The sequence below is a fragment of the Clarias gariepinus genome, chromosome 2, assembly GCF_024256425.1.
Source record: "Clarias gariepinus isolate MV-2021 ecotype Netherlands chromosome 2, CGAR_prim_01v2, whole genome shotgun sequence".
In the NCBI taxonomy this organism is placed as follows: domain Eukaryota; kingdom Metazoa; phylum Chordata; class Actinopteri; order Siluriformes; family Clariidae; genus Clarias; species Clarias gariepinus.
The window spans coordinates 31,838,664-31,854,695 of NC_071101.1; the positions used below are offsets into that span (position 1 = coordinate 31,838,664).

A 16,032-nucleotide genomic window follows, 5' to 3' on the forward strand; every position below is an offset into this window, starting at 1 on the left:
CATTTTCTACTGGGCGCGCATGCGTAAAGCATCGCAAAACTTCCGTAGGTTACCTCTCGAGTCTTGGTCCGAATCTGTCGGGGTCCATCTTTTGGGTCTTCTGTTTCAAATCTTTCATTCGTTTGTCACGTTACTCTCATGGACGTTAATAGCGTAAAAGAACGAACGAATCGGACCAGATGATATGAGAGGTGGGCTGCTCTTTCTCTTTATCATAATATGTCCTTAGCTGCATTATAATATTTTGATTACTGGCTATTAACTATAGCCAAAATGTGTGTATGTTGACGTGTTTGGGTCTGTTTATTGAAAAAATGTAACATTGTATTTTATTTCTGATCAAAAGAACGAAATGAACTAAATGGTTTAAAAAGATTTGTTCATTTTGATGAACGAGATTCACAGAACCGAGTCACTAAAATGAACCAAACTTTCGCTGGTGACATCTGGTGGCCAAATGGATGAAGTGCATCCCGTTTCAGCTCATTCAAGCGATTGTGTGGGTTCAAGCAGTTTTACCCCCATCGGTCACGTGTTCATGGCAGACCGAATCAGGCGCCAATACAGTGAGTTCCGGGAATCTGAGGATCTTATGTACTTGCATAAAGCGGTTTTTTGTTTCTCCAAATCGTGTCAGTGAGTCTGTTTGTTGTGATACACCAGTTTTAGCAACATGTCTGGAACTGCATTAATTTACGATGAGGAAATGACTCGATACAAGCTGCTCTGGAATGAGTAAGTCTGAGATCTACCAGTAGTTTTGCAAAATGCTGTTTTACAGCTGTTTGTACAGTAAGCGCTTTTTTTTGTCTGTTGTTTGCAGCCCGGTGTGTAAGATTGAGGTACCCGAGCGCTTAACAGTGAGTTATGAGGCCCTGAAGGGCAAAGGCTTGGAGCAGAGGTGTGTGTGTGTTCCCACTCGCCAAGCTACTGACGAGGAAATCCTGCTGTATCACAGGTGGTCTGTTCTGCTCCTGCACTGTGTGTGAATAATAATAATAATAATACAAACAGCATTAAATAAAAATAAACAGAACACAGTTATTAGAGTACAACCTCCCTTTATTTCTCTATATAATCCCTCTTTACACTTTACTTGGATATCTCAGTATGCCAGTTTTCTTAGTATGTCTTTTATATATATATATATATATATATATATATATATATATATATATATATATATATGAAACTCTTTAATGGTCCAAACATGTGGGAATAACTTGGCGTGAGGTCGGGACTGGACAGGAGGATGTGGCAATAACTCCTAGCTGCAAGGGCGTATATTTGCTCTGGACATTGGTGGGGACATATGACACCAACCCCAGCCGCCCCCCCCCATCCCCTGCCTGGCAATGCTTCGAATATTCTTTCACTCGAAATGCAATTCATTAAGTTAAATTAAGGAATAGTGTAAAGTTAAAGGAATGTTAAATAACTGACAAAAAGATGAATGAGACATCTCAAACATCAGTATATATAAAAGTAGATTACATCTAAACATGAACTACTGTTAGGTACCACACAACAGCTCAATGCCTATTGCTCCTATATGAAGGAGCCAAAAAGACCCTTCTCTCCATCACTGTCTGATATACAGCAAAGTTGTTTAGGTTCTGTCACCTGACAAAACAGGATAAACACATGCCATTTAAACAGCAATCATTTTATTTCACTTTTTCTGAGTCTTAGTGTGCAAATCTCGAATCAAATCATTAATGTTTGCCAAGTCAGTGAATGCATTTTAAAAATTATTTGTGCGAAGCGGATTGTCTATTGGTGAACTGTCAACATAATTCTAACATGGCAAGATTAGTATGTACAGTAGCATATCAATTTCTTTTACAAGACTGATTTCTGACAAATAGTCGTCATTAGATTAGGAGAACTGACAGGGATCATATTTATACCTTTACATTTAGCTGTTTAATCTGCTGTTATTTTTAAGTCCGTATTTACAGACTATAGCCTGCCCTGCTATAATGAATGTGCGTCAAAGCGGTTAAAAAACAAACAAAAAAAAATTAGCATTAATGTTAACTGTTGTTGTTACTTTGATGGACTTTGATAGATTCACTAGCGAACTTAAAGTGACTTACACTTTTCTTTTTAAAAAAAAGCTCCTTATGTCCAGCTTTTTTTTCTTTTTTTTTTTTTGCTGCCGCCATCCTCACATGTATGTCACCCAACACACCTTCTTGCACGGGAAAAAAAGTCCACTTCATTTGGCGCTGCTTGTATCTGAACGCAGCCATAGGCTCTCACATGATAGCAGGGAAAGGCACAGCCAATCAAAATGTTCATATGTGTTTTGGGGGCGGAAGGACTCAAGGAGAGAACATGATATATTCCTTTCTGCATGTCTAGGTTAATGTTGACAGCACATTTTTTTTTCTTTTTTTTTAAGTGGATTAAATTATTGGTGGGGACATTTTAATGGTCGGAGGATATTGGTGGAGACACATCCCCTCCGTCCACCCTAAATCTACGCCCCTGCCTAGCTGAGTCCCTGTAATGTCCACGTGGTGTTCCTGGATGGTTGTGTGTACAGTTCACACCTAGACATATGTGTCTTTTCCACAAGGCGATTTTTATGGATCACATGTTCCACTTGTTGAATGTTCAGGGGAATGACTGCAGTGAGCTCCGAACCACCTAGACCAGAATAGACACTCACGGACGTTAGGTCTTCACCCCAGCAATAGGGCCCAAGCACTATAGACAAGACCCTCTCGTTTTCCTAAGGTTTTTTTTTTTATTTTTGCGACAGGTTGGAATATGCTGCAATTAGGATGCCTGAGAGTTTGTGGCTCTTAGGGGCCCTCACATGAGATTTTGCTGCATAGCGCATACACACGTGCACGCAAAACCCGATACACATTTAGAGCTCATTGCGCTGAAAAACTTTCCCTTATTGAGCTGAACAACAAAATGTTCACATTCTCACACACACACACACACACACACTTATATCTCCCTCTCACATGCACGCATGCAGAAATGCACAAGTACTACACACACACACACTAACAAGTCACATGTCTCACACATACTAACATACACATCACACACAATGTTAACACAAAGACTCAGACACCACACACAAACACATTTACTCACACTCAGACTGACACACACACACATGTCTCACACACACACCTCTCTCTCGCACACACTAACACACATCTCTCTCTCACACACACAGACACACACTAACACTCAAATCTCTCTCTCACACACGCTAACGCATTCAACAAATATTTAGGGCCCAAACTGACATCAGCCCTATATAGTGTGTGACGTGTGCAAGTTGTGCAGTACACCCAGGTGGCGATGACTTTTTTTATGTCTTAAAATGCTCAAATAACACAAGTTGTGCAGTGCACCTTTCTATTGTCTTTTAATACACTCAGATCATCCTCAAAGATTGAATCCGGTGGTGACTGTGAAGCATTTGGATATAAAATTCACATCAAATCCTGTTTTAGGTTTATAATTTCAAGAACGTTATTTTTGACATGTGCAAACCCTGTACACCATTCACCAAATTCTTAACAAGCTCATCTGGGCAATATTCTTTTTCTTGTCTTGTTTTGTGTGCTCTGCAGTAATGAGTATCTTGAAGCTGTGAAACAAACACCACAAATGAGCTTGGAGGACCTGTTGACTTTTACTCAGCAGTATGGAGACGTTTATTTTCATCCCGTAAGCCACAATGTTGCAGGACATGATAAAACATTTTTTCTTTTTCTTTTGTTTATACAGTGTGTGTGTGTGTATATATATATATATATATATATATATATATATATATATATATATATATATATATATATATATACCCCTATTATATATATACCCCTAATATATCTGTAGAATATCTATCACTGTGCTACACTGGCAGTTGGTGCTGCGCTGCAGTTGGTGGACAGCGTTATGACGGGGAAAGTGAGGAATGGAATGGCTCTTGTAAGGTAAATAACAACGCTGGAGTTCTGTGCATACAGTTATGTAGTAAATACGCTTAATTTGAATTAAATATTTTTATATTCTTTACCCAATTAGTGATGTTCCTTTGCTTTTATTGTTCGTCTCTCTTCGATACTCTTCTTTGTTGTGTTCAGGCCTCCTGGTCATCACAGCCAGCGGAGTGAAGCCAGTGGTTTCTGTGTTTTTAACAATGTTGCCATAGCCGCCCTATATGCCAAGAAACACTATAACGTCAACAGGTATAGAGTTGAGAATGGGGTGAAAGATAAAATAGTGTTAGCAAAAGCGTCTTTTCTGTAGCATAAAGGTTTTTTTCCGCCCATATGTTCAGAGTGTTAATCGTGGATTGGGATGTTCACCATGGACAAGGAGTGCAGTACTGCTTTGAAGAGGATTCCAGGTATGTGTGTGCGTGTTTGTTTATGAAATCAGGCCATGAAAGTCAAACTATTCAGTGCCTGTCTTTGTCTTTTACTTTCTGTTTTCCAGTGTCCTGTATTTCTCTTGGCATCGCTATGAGCACCAGCAGTTCTGGCCCAACCTTGCTGAGTCTGACTATGACAGTGTGGGGAAGGGCAAAGGAGCTGGTTTTAACATCAACCTGCCCTGGAATAAGGTACTGCTGCTAGAATAGAATATTTATTTCTAAAACTAGTTTTTGCAAGAGTGAGAGTTGAATACAGTTTTATTCAAAAAAAATTCTTGTTCATGGTTTTATTTCACAAAAAATGTACACAACGAAACTTTCATAAAGTGCTACTATTGTAAAGATGTCTTTCTCCAATTACTAGTGATCAGCTACAAATGCATCAGTATTAGTATATTGTGCATTTTATAGTGCATAATTCAATCCCGATTGTTTTATTTTGCATATCTGTCACACTTAGGCCTTGTTCACATAGGCGTTAAAATCAAGCGTTTTCTTGCGCTCGTAGCGTCCGGTGAGCGCGGATCAAGCGGCGAGTGTTTTCTACACATAGGAGTCAATGAGAGTGTTCGCACGGGCTTTGGTGACATGCATTTGTCCGGCTGAGCTTTTATACGGCATTAAAAAAACGTTGCATGCAGCTTTTTCTTGGCGTTCAAATCCCAACGAACGCAAGGAAACCGCTTATAGTTAGTTTTCTTCGCGTTCAATTTACGCTTCAGAGGACCGGATATATCCCATGATCCTACATGTTATAGATAGGAAAGTGCGGAAAAGGGCAAAATAAAAAAATAATAATTGTTGAAAAACTTACGCAGAAATTTCTTCATAAACCACAAAAAAACTTCCTTTAATCTGACGTTGTGCAGTCAAAGAGTGAACCCAGTAGCGGCGGGCTTTCATATCCAGTTCCCGACACTGCCCCCACAGGTTAACACGCAAACTACAATTTGGGCTGCAGGCTGACGTTAGACAGAGACAAGCGAACGCCGGTGTAGAAGTCAATCAAGCGCAACTACAAAACGCAACATAAACATCTAGGACGTTCAGAGCACGTTCGTTTATTCAAAAACTCAACGCCCGTGTGAATAATTGTGTTAAATTGTGCCCATGTGTTAAATGATTGAGATCATCAAATACATTTTAGTATTATGCAAAGATAACCTGAGTAAATACAAAATGCAGAGTTTAAAAGATTATTAAATTATTTTAAGGCAAAAAAACTGTTCTAACCTACCTGTCTTAATGTGAAAGAGTAATTGCCCCCTAAACCTAATAACTGGTTGTGCCACCCTTGGCGGCATTAACTGCAGTCAAGTGTGTTCAATTACTGCCAATGAGTTTTCACATCACTGCGGAGGTATTTTGGCACACTTTTCTTTGCAGAATTATTTTAATTTACCCACATTTGAGGGTTTTTGAGGATAAACAAAGTCTTTAAGGATCTCTGTTGGATTTAAGTCTGGACCTTGACTTAGGCCACTCCAAAACTTTTTTGTTTTCTTGAGCCATTCAGAGATAGACTTGCTGGTGTGTTACAGATCAACGCCCTGCTGAATAACCCAATCTATAAGTGATCTATTGTCTGTGTTGTCTTTACTTTGTGACCAGTACATTTATTTAAAATTTCTTGTATTCTCTGCATGATTCGTAGGTGGGAATGACCAACAGTGACTACCTCTCAGCTTTTTTCCATGTCCTCTTGCCTATTGCATACGAGGTAATTTATGCTAGGGTTTTGTAAAATCTCCAGGCTTGAAAATCTAAGTGCTTCTATAAGCGGACGTTCTAATGTCATCTTATCTAATTCTAATCTTACTTCATTTTTTCAGTTTGATCCTGAGCTGGTGTTTGTCTGTGCAGGGTTTGATTCTGCTATAGGAGATCCAGAGGTTAATAATATCCAATTTATTATATTTCAGTAATTATATGATTTTGCTTTGTGCTTTATCTAGGTATATAAAATAACTTTTTTTTAGGTTTTTATTACTTAATATTACTTTGCTTTAAATTGTTTGCATTCCTGGGTGAACAGTAAAATGTTCAAAATAAAGTTAAAATAAAATAAAGTTTTACTGCTGACATTATACATAATTTGATTATGTATAGGTGTTGGGTATTATTTATTTTTTTAATCCAAAAATTTGCTACATTAATGATAGAGCTGTGAATGTGCATAACTAAGCATATCTGTTAATTTAAGCAATAGTAATAAAAGTTACTTATTTCATTTCATTTACCTTTATTTAACCAGGAAAAAAACTCACTAAGATTAACATCTCTTTTCCAGGAGTGTCCTGGCCAAGTTAGGCAGCCAAATAACAACAGACGTTACGAAGAAGACAATTGACATATTAAAAACAATCACACACAATTTGATTTCTCTCTAAGTTACACAATAAAGACTTAAAAATTTTAAGTGACACTAAGTTCTGTAACTTTATCTCCTTTTGAAGAAGATTTCAATCTGAAGTAGCAGCATATTTAAAAGGAGTTTTACCAAGTTGAGTCCTAACAAAAGGCACACAAAGATTGTAAATTGATTGAGAACGTAGTGCGTAACTTCTAAACTAAGTCCTTTGTATAAGACAGCAGAGATAAATTGGTAAACAACCCAAAATTGCTTTATGTATATATCTTTTCTGAAATACAATGGCTCTAAGATATATTTTAAGTATATTTTAAAATTTTCAACCAAAAACCTTTTTAGGATCAAAAAACAATTTCCAATATAATGGCAGCATTCACAACAGTAGGACATCCATGTGCATTAAACTTTTAGTTAAGGCATAATAATCCTTGGTGTGCCCTAAATTATTCACACATTGGCAAGCAAAAAAAGAAAACAAAAAAAAAGATATAGCCTATATATATAATTAGGATATTTATAAAATTATGAGATTTAAAGAATTACAATACAAATTGGTATCATCAAAATATCACATTAGGTGGCCCCTGGCGATTCCCATCGCAATACATTGTGACTTCAACTTAATAATATGTGGGTCCACAAGGATAATTCACGGGTCAACAGCTGAAAAAAAAAATGTTGACAGCCACTATGCAGAGGTAAACATGTTAAACTTCTGGTGAAAATTTCAACTGTGTATTTATCATGCTTGTTTTTTTTTTTTTTCATTCAGGGTCTCATGTGTGCTTCTCCAGAGATTTTTGGCCACCTAACCCATCTGTTGATGTCTCTGGCTGGGGGCAGGTTGTGTGTTGTCTTAGAGGCATGTACACTGATGTAAACCTAAATAGAAGCTTGTGTTTGTGTTTTATTTAGTAGTCTGTAGTAATGTACAGTAGTAATTCCTTGTCCGTTTCTATGTCCCAGGGCGGATACAACTTGACGTCTCTTGCTCAGTCAGTTTGCCAAACTGTACAAACCCTGCTTGGAGATCCTACCCCAGTCCTGAGTGATATTGGTACCCCATGTCATAGGTGGGTTTTGCTGCAGAAATGTAGCTAATTATCAAATAGATTTCCACTTCTGGAAAGGGTGCAAGAAGTACTAAGAGGAGACGAGTTAATTATTTGCAAATAGATATTAAAAATAAAGGGGGAAAAGGTTACTTGTTTAAAATTCAGTTTAAACATGCCTAATACCATGGGCCTGGTAATACTTGCATGTTCTTTTCTGCAGTTAAGTATGTTATCACTTTACAGTGCTCTGGAGTCTGTTCATAATGTTCGAGCTGCTCACAAGAACCACTGGTGCTGTCTTAAACACATAGGTATATTATTTTATATTTTAAACATTAATAGTTTTTGTCAAATTGATAGCGAAATATTAGTGTACTTGTGAATGAATATAGGATCATTCAGTACATGTGACAACCACTTTATTAGGAACATGCAATTATTCAAGGAGCCAATCATGCTGCAGCAGCAGCACAGTGCATGGAATTAGACAAGGTACAAGTGAATAGCATAATGTGATCACATCACACATGAGCATGACCAAAATGTTAGTGACTTTAAATATGGGATGTAGTTTAAAATCCTGATGTGAAGAATTAAAAAAGGTCCTTCCCAGTTATAATGTAGTTTTAATGATGTTCCTAATAAGGTGGCCAGACAATACAGTATATGTTCCATTGCACACAAAAAAGCGATTAAACTGAGATGCCAAATAACACAAATAAAGCTTATCTCTGATCGATTAGTTTGCAAGTTTTAGGTGTGCATCAGTCTCATGCAGAACAACTTTTTATTGTTCCCTTTCTATACAATCTTGTATTGCAAATGATACTAATGTCATTCCAGATACTGTATACAAGCAAAAACATTGAAATAAAATCTATGTTTAATATGATTTGTAGTCTGCCATTTGTATGAGCCAAGCACCAAGCGCTGCAGAGTAGAGAAAAAGGATGAACAGCAGAAAGAAGAGGCAACTGGACATCTATCCTGGCCTGAACCCCTGCCCAGAGATGCACCTCCCGTGCACACGGCTGCACTGATCTCTAAAGAGCAGGGGGACTTGCTCCCTGAGGCTTGTCAGTGCCTTGGTGAAATACCATCTAAGTGTTTTGAGGAGGCAGAGAAAATCAGGTAATTTAAAGAAAATTGTTTCAGGGAGTAATAATTACTCCCTAATTCTCAGAGTGCACATAGCCCTGCTGACCAATAATAAGTCAGAGTACACTAGTAAGAACTGAACAATGGAGCCAATGAAGATTACCTGGTCTTATAACTTATATCATGTTGTCTTATTAGAAATATCGAGTAACTGCACAGTAAAATTGAAATGTTAAAATTGTGTGTTTTGATTGTTAAAGATGTGTAAAGTGGCTTTTGTGCATGGTCTGTAATTTTCTTTATGTTCTTTGTGATTTATTCTTACTAAGCTTGACCGTGTTTTCTACTAACAGGACTAAACATTTTCATGATGTGACTGATGAGAAGTCCTTACAGTGCATCAAGAATGTTGTTTTACTTTTGGAGAAAATCAAGAACAATGAGGTACAATGCATATAATCTTTTCTGTATGTGCAATCCAGGGTAATAAAAAAATAAAAAATTATAATCTAATTATATATATACCATATAATAATATTATTATTTAAATATAATATAATACATTTTAATTATCATGGGATAAATCAAGTCATATAGTTTTGGTTAAGAAAGTAAATGTTACTCTAATAGATACTTTAATAGTTATACTCCATTAATTATTGCTTTTTATTTTATCGAACAGAGATTATTCCTTGTTTGTTTGATGCTACTGTATGTCAGTAAAAACTGACAGTTCTAACAATATTTAATGGTCAGGTGCGGAATGGCATGATTGTGGTGCCTGATGCGTTTATGTCTCTGAAGTGTGCTGTGGAGCATGCCATAAACTCGCTGTCAGAGCGGTATAAACTTTATTCTCATACTTTTTCCTTTGTTTAAAATGCTGTAATGTTTCTACTAATAATAGGATAATATGTAGATCTTAGATCTTTATATATTTAAGAGAGAAACTGACAGTAACATTACATAAAGGCTTTATAATGCTCTATGTCCTAATTTTCAGGGTGTTGGTATTGTTCGTGGGGGATGATGATGTTCCAGTGGACACTACCCATGGGTGGGATTTGTTTTTAATGATCTCCTCCTGGATATGCTGAGCAACTTTGGTCTAAGGAATTAAACTTTAACACTGGAATTTTTTTTTTTTTACTTTTACAGGAGAGTGCTCTTGGTGCAGATCTGCACAAAAGAGCCTGAACGAGTGAAGTCTCTGTATCATGTGCCTGTGTGTCTGAACAGGGTATGTGTTCTTAAACTATTATAAACCATCAATGAGAGCAGCAATATGGTTTTATGCCTAGAAAGAGTACATCAGATGCAGTATTTGCTTTGAGGATGCTGGCGGAGAAGTACAGAGAAGGTAACAGGGAGTTGCATTGTGTCTTTTTAGATTTAGAGAAAGCGTATGACAGGGTGCCAAGAGAGGAGCTGTGGTATTGTATGAGGAAGTCTGGAGTGGCAGAGAAGTATGTTAAAGTGGTGCAGGACATGTATGAGAGCTGTAAGACAGTGGAAAGATGTGCTGTAGGTGTGACAGAAGAGTTTAAGGTGGAGGTGGGTCTGCATCAAGGATCGGCTCTAAGCCCCTTTTTGTTTGCTCTGGTGATGGACAGGATGACAGATGAGGTAAGACAGGAGTCCCCATGGACTATGATGTTTGCAGATGACATTGTGCTCTGTAGCGAGAGCAGGGAACAGGTGGAGGAAAATTTGGAGAGGTGGAGGTATGCTCTGGAAAGCAGAGGAATGAAGGTTAGCCGCAGCAAGACGGAATACATGTGTGTAAATGAGAGGGACCCAGGAGGATCGGTGAGGCTACAGGGAGCAGAGGTAAAGAAGGTGCAGGATTTTAAGTACTTAGGGTCAACGGTCCAGAGCAACGGAGAGTGTGAAAAGGAGGTGAAGAGGCGGGTACAGGCAGGTTGGAATGGGTGGAGAAAAGTGTCAGGTGTGTTGTGCGATAAAAGAATATCAGCGAGAATGAAAGGAAAGGTGTACAGGACAGTGGTGAGACCAGCGATGCTCTACGGCTTAGAGACAGTGGCGCTGAAGAAAAGACAGGAGGCAGAGTTGGAGGTAGCAGAGCTGAAGATGTTGAGGTTCTCTTTGGGAGTGACAAGGATGGATAGGATTAAGAATGAGTTTATCAGAGGGACAACCCACGTTAGATGTTTTGGAGATAAAGTGAGAGAGGCCAGATTGAGGTGGTTTGGGCATGTTCAGAGGAGAGATTGTGAATATATCGGTAGAAGGATGCTGAGGTTGGAACTGCCAGGCAGGAGGTCTAGAGGAAGACCAAAGAGGAGATTTATGGATGCAGTGAGAGAGGACATGAAGTTAGTTGGTGTGAGAGAAGAGGATGCAGAGGATAGGGTTAGATGGAGGCAGATGATTCGCTGTGGCGACCCCTGAAAGGGAACAGCCGAAAGACAAAGAAGAAGAAACCATCAATGACTGTATCATTAAGATTTTTGCCTGCTAAGCCCCATAAACACCAAGCTGTGATACCTTCCTGTGGTGGCCAGCATTGCCCCTTTTTAGCCATATGTGCTAAGTTGGCTTTTCTATGGGATCGAACTTGATGGGTTAGCCTTTGCTAACCAGAGGCATAAATGAGACTTGGGTGCCCATGGTACTGTTGTCGTTTTACTTATATATAAACAGGTCACCTAGTGGTGGTTTTTATGTTGTGGCTGATTGGTATATGCATTTGCTTTTTCTTACTGTGCTTGTCCTTTTATTTCTGTTTCTTGTATACTTTTGTCAATTTCTAATGAAGACATAATGGCACTATAGCACATAGCATGGTTTAATCTCTTCCTTTGCTTCTCCAGGGTGTGTTCTCCAGCTCGAGTGTCATGCTTGCAGTGTTGAGTCTGTTCCTGCCCTTGGCATATGAGTTTAATCCAAGCCTGGTGCTGCTGGTTGTGGCAGAGGGAAGTAGTGGTATGGAGGTGCATGTGTGGGCTCAGATCACCAGCCTCCTGCAGGGAGTAGCACAGGGCAGAACTCTAGCACTGCTTAAGGTATGTTGCACTAAGACGTGCGCACAGTTCCCTTTTTGAAAGGGACACATCATATTAATATTGACTAAATAGTTGCATTTATACCTTGCTACATTCGGAAATGTTGTTAAGTTTACTTACTATAAATCGTGTGTACCATATATTACAATGATTATGAAATAAAATACTGCATATTTTATAACTAGTCCCAGTCTGATGTTCTTCTGATATGGTCTATATATTCGACTGATATTGGCAAAAATAGTGGAGCGGATATTGGAGACAAATGAAACGCATCTAGTTTGATCCTGTAACAGATGTTAAAAAAAAAAGGCAATTGTGCTAGAAATGTTTACATGTAAAAAGACAAGAATGCACTATTTGTTGGAATTGTAGATTTTTTTTATTTAATTTAATATAATTTTATTTGTGCATTTTAAAAACCAGGACTGTGACAGAGCCTTGCTGAAAGCTATAGGAGCCTCTCTCTCTGGGGCTCCCGCTGCATCGCTCGGGCCTCTCGGTCCTCCTCTGGCTGATAATGTGGAGGCAATAGAGACACAAAGGCAGAGACTGCAGAAGCAGTGGGGGTTACTGTCGAACACTGGTGAGTTCATTTAACTTAGACTGTAGCTATGTTGAACTGTTGTTCAGGAAGTGTTAGGAGATTATACTTCTCTGTCAATGGTCCTTGCTTTAAATTAAAATCATCGTTTAGATTTCTATTCATGTACTTATTCTTATTTTTCGTAGAACTTATTTAGATGAAATTGCATGGCACACAATGAGTATCTTAAGTAAAGCTAAATGTGTCAAATGGTACCTAGTTAATCTAAATGTGTATCTGCTCAGTTTCGGAAAATACAACAGAAGATCAAGGATAGATGAAGACGACTCCTGCTGACATCAGTGTAATTTAAGTAAAGGATAGAGGTTACCCAATTTCTAATGTGTGATTAAACTGGATTTAAATGTGACAGCAATGTATGCTGTTATAAAAATACATTTACCTGTATAGATTTGACGTGTGTATCTGTGTGTGTCTATGTGTGTAAAAGTCGTCCTACACAGTAGCCCCGATCCTCTCCTCTCTTGTCTTACACCAGATTCAATTCTATTGGTAAAGTGCAGGTTAATTAGTCTTATTTTGACTTTACATTTTGTATTAATTATTTTTATATAAGTATTTTTTCTTCTTCCTTTCGGAATTAATCATGCTCGCAATCCAAGGTTTAACTGTAGTGTGTATTTTTCTTTTTTTTTTTTTTAAAGGCATGTTATAAATATTGGTCAGTGGAACATTGAGTATAAAGAAGATAATAGGAACATGAGGATTTAAGATCTTCAGTGGATAATATAATTAGATAATACTATAGTCAATTGATGGACTATATAACACAAGTTCATTTATGACTAGTTGTATATTTTTGTTTTTATACAAAAAGTTGGTTTTGCTATGGTATTTAGAATTATAAATGCAATTAAAAGGTAAAATGGAATTCATTTAAAAATGCAAATCATTTTTAAACCAGAGTTTTCTGAGGATATTCGCAGCTGTGGACTTGGCAGTGGGAGGAGGCAGAGGCAGTATGGAAGGCCAACCAGTCCATAAACATGTCAATTGTGACTGGTTTGCAGTACTAATGCAGACATCATACTTTTTTGCTATTAAACTATACAAGTGGTAAAGTGCTTGCCCTATCATCCGGAGATCGCAAGTTCGATTCCCGGGTGATGCTGTAACCTCTCGCAGCTAGAGGCCTAGATAGAGCTGATTGGCCAAGCTCTCTCACAGGGAAGAGAAGAGAGGTACTTCGTGCTTCCACATTAATGACGGCTCTACAGCTAATCAGGGGCATCTGTGAGCTTATGCCAGTGGAAGGAGCGGATAGCGCTGTCCTCCGAGTGTGTTACGCCGCCTCTAACGGTGTGTGAGCAAGCAGTTGGAAAAGATGCGGTCGGTGATGTCACGTGGGTGATAGTCTGCAGCCCTACCGACTAAGTGGTAGTAGAAGCTTAATGTGCGAGCCCCCTGGTGACGGGGAGTAATTGGACACGACAAAAAAAACAAAAAACTATACACTGCAAGTAAAACATTAAGCTGCCTTTGGTTACATTTATTTTTTTTTATTTATTATTATTATTATTATTATTTTGTGAAAAACATTTCAGTAAAACATTGTTTTTGCTTTTCTTTGTTGACAATTATATTATTTTGTGAAAACTGAAAACATGCATTTCAAAAAAGTAAATGATTTTAAATGATTTTTTTATATATTGTAAACCATTGTTTATAAACTTTCTACATAAAAATGCTGGATTCTACTGCAGTTGTATTGTTGTTTTTGGAAAAGATGATTATTTTACAATAGTAATAAATACTGTATACTGTATGTAAATAATAAATAATTTATACATGAAAGAGTGTGGTAGATGTTATATACTGTATAGATCACTGGATCTGTAAATGGAGTAGTGTATTAAAATTGCCTAGAAATTTAATATTCTACATTAGCAGAAAAACCCATTGTGTGGAAACCATTTCAGCTATTAGTTGCTCACGTTTAAATTGACCTGGGCTTTTAATCCATATGTAACAAAGTTGCTGTCTCCCACATATTGGCTTCCTAAACCAGAGCGGTACAAAAACTCTCAATGGCTCTATTCTGAAACATTCAATAACTACAACTTCTCTATTTCTTCCCACTGACATAGGCTGACTAAAGTTATGTAAACAGCAATTGTTGGTGCCATCTATTAGCAAATTTTAATTCTGATTTAAACACTTTGTCTTACACCTCCTAGGTAATTATTTCTAAGTCTTTCTGAATTGTCTTTGAACTGTCTGTGTTGTTGTTTAAGCCACAACATATACCTTCTAACAAAAGTTTAAAGCTTAATTCCCAAATCCCTCTCTAACCCTTGACCAGGGATGTCTCTAACTCAGTTAGCTGGATTTAATTGTTGTGGATTTGTCCTGATCTTGAATTGTTTCGTTCTTCGATGCGCATCTCGCACTTGCTGTCATAGCAACTTGTCTGTAAGCTTAAACCTGCTCGGAAGCAGGTTTATTTCATTTAAACAGGATATAGGCTGCGCTCCTGGTGGGTTATGATTGGTTGAAATGGCGAGGTCATATCTGATTGGTTAAAGAGCACGACTGACTTTTCAGAGCATGACTGATAAGTATCTTATATATATATATATATATATATATATATATATATATATACTGTATATGGATGGATGTCCTTAAACATACAGTATATGTGTACATGTGCTGTTTTAAACCATGAAACACATTGATTTGCCAGGGTCTTAAAAAAAAAATGAAGATTACTACGCTAAAGATACCATTTTGTAAGATGTTCTTGTACTTTACTTTTACTTGTTCCCATTTTTACATGGGTCCACTGCTGGCTCTGACATTAAAGATGACAAAAGGAGCAATCGATACAAGAGGAACATTTAACATGGGCAGCACTTATGCATTTAATTTGTTCACTACTTTTTGCCAGCCGTCTCTCCTGGCTTTTGCATCATTTGCTGTTTACCAGTGTCTTTATTAAAGTTTGAAATTTAACATAATCCTCTATTAAAAGCTCTTGAGAAAAAAAAAATGGAGGTTGCTTTTTTGCCATTTCATCAACCAATCAAAGGGGTTGTAATCAGTGTATCTACTGTGGATGCATAGCACCAGCCATACTAATCTTCAACAACAGGTGTGCTCGAAGAACCAAATTGGCCATATCGTAATTAGCACGATGATCTCATCTTGGATGTGTCAATTAATTTCAGATGTGTCAATCGACCTACGAAGAACGGACCCCAGGAGCACTACTTGATGTGTGTAACATGCGTACACGCACCTGCATGGTCAAGTTGCCAGTAGAAAGCCGTTACTGCGCCCAAGTGACAAAAAGGCAGGCCTGCAGTACGCTCGACAGCACGTAGACAAGCCTGACAGCTTCTCGAGCAGAGTCAGTTGGAGCGATGAGACTAAAATTGAACTTCATAGTCACAAGCATAAATGCTATGTTTATGGTGAAAAGTACACCATCCCCCCTGTAAAGCATGGTGGTGGAT

General features: G+C 37.9%; 1 protein-coding gene across 2 annotated transcripts; it reads left to right on the forward strand.

Moving 5' to 3' along the window:
* Positions 1-533: 533 nt before the first annotated feature.
* On the forward strand, positions 534-14,263 carry hdac10 (histone deacetylase 10). Of its 2 annotated transcripts, none has more exons than XM_053489609.1 (20): positions 534-735; positions 824-958; positions 3,609-3,705; positions 3,877-3,974; positions 4,125-4,229; positions 4,322-4,390; positions 4,480-4,606; positions 6,072-6,137; positions 6,250-6,309; positions 7,561-7,650; positions 7,755-7,861; positions 8,087-8,154; positions 8,743-8,974; positions 9,295-9,385; positions 9,698-9,783; positions 9,945-9,998; positions 10,100-10,181; positions 11,776-11,967; positions 12,394-12,553; positions 12,799-14,263. In XM_053489609.1, exons 1-20 carry the CDS (start codon positions 674-676, stop codon positions 12,828-12,830), a joined length of 2,013 nt encoding a protein of 670 aa, XP_053345584.1. In that variant the 5' UTR covers positions 534-673; the 3' UTR covers positions 12,831-14,263. The 2 variants fall into 2 exon arrangements, with proteins under 2 accessions (XP_053345584.1, XP_053345574.1); XM_053489599.1 differs by having other exon boundaries at positions 13,479-14,263.
* Positions 14,264-16,032: the final 1,769 nt, after the last annotated feature.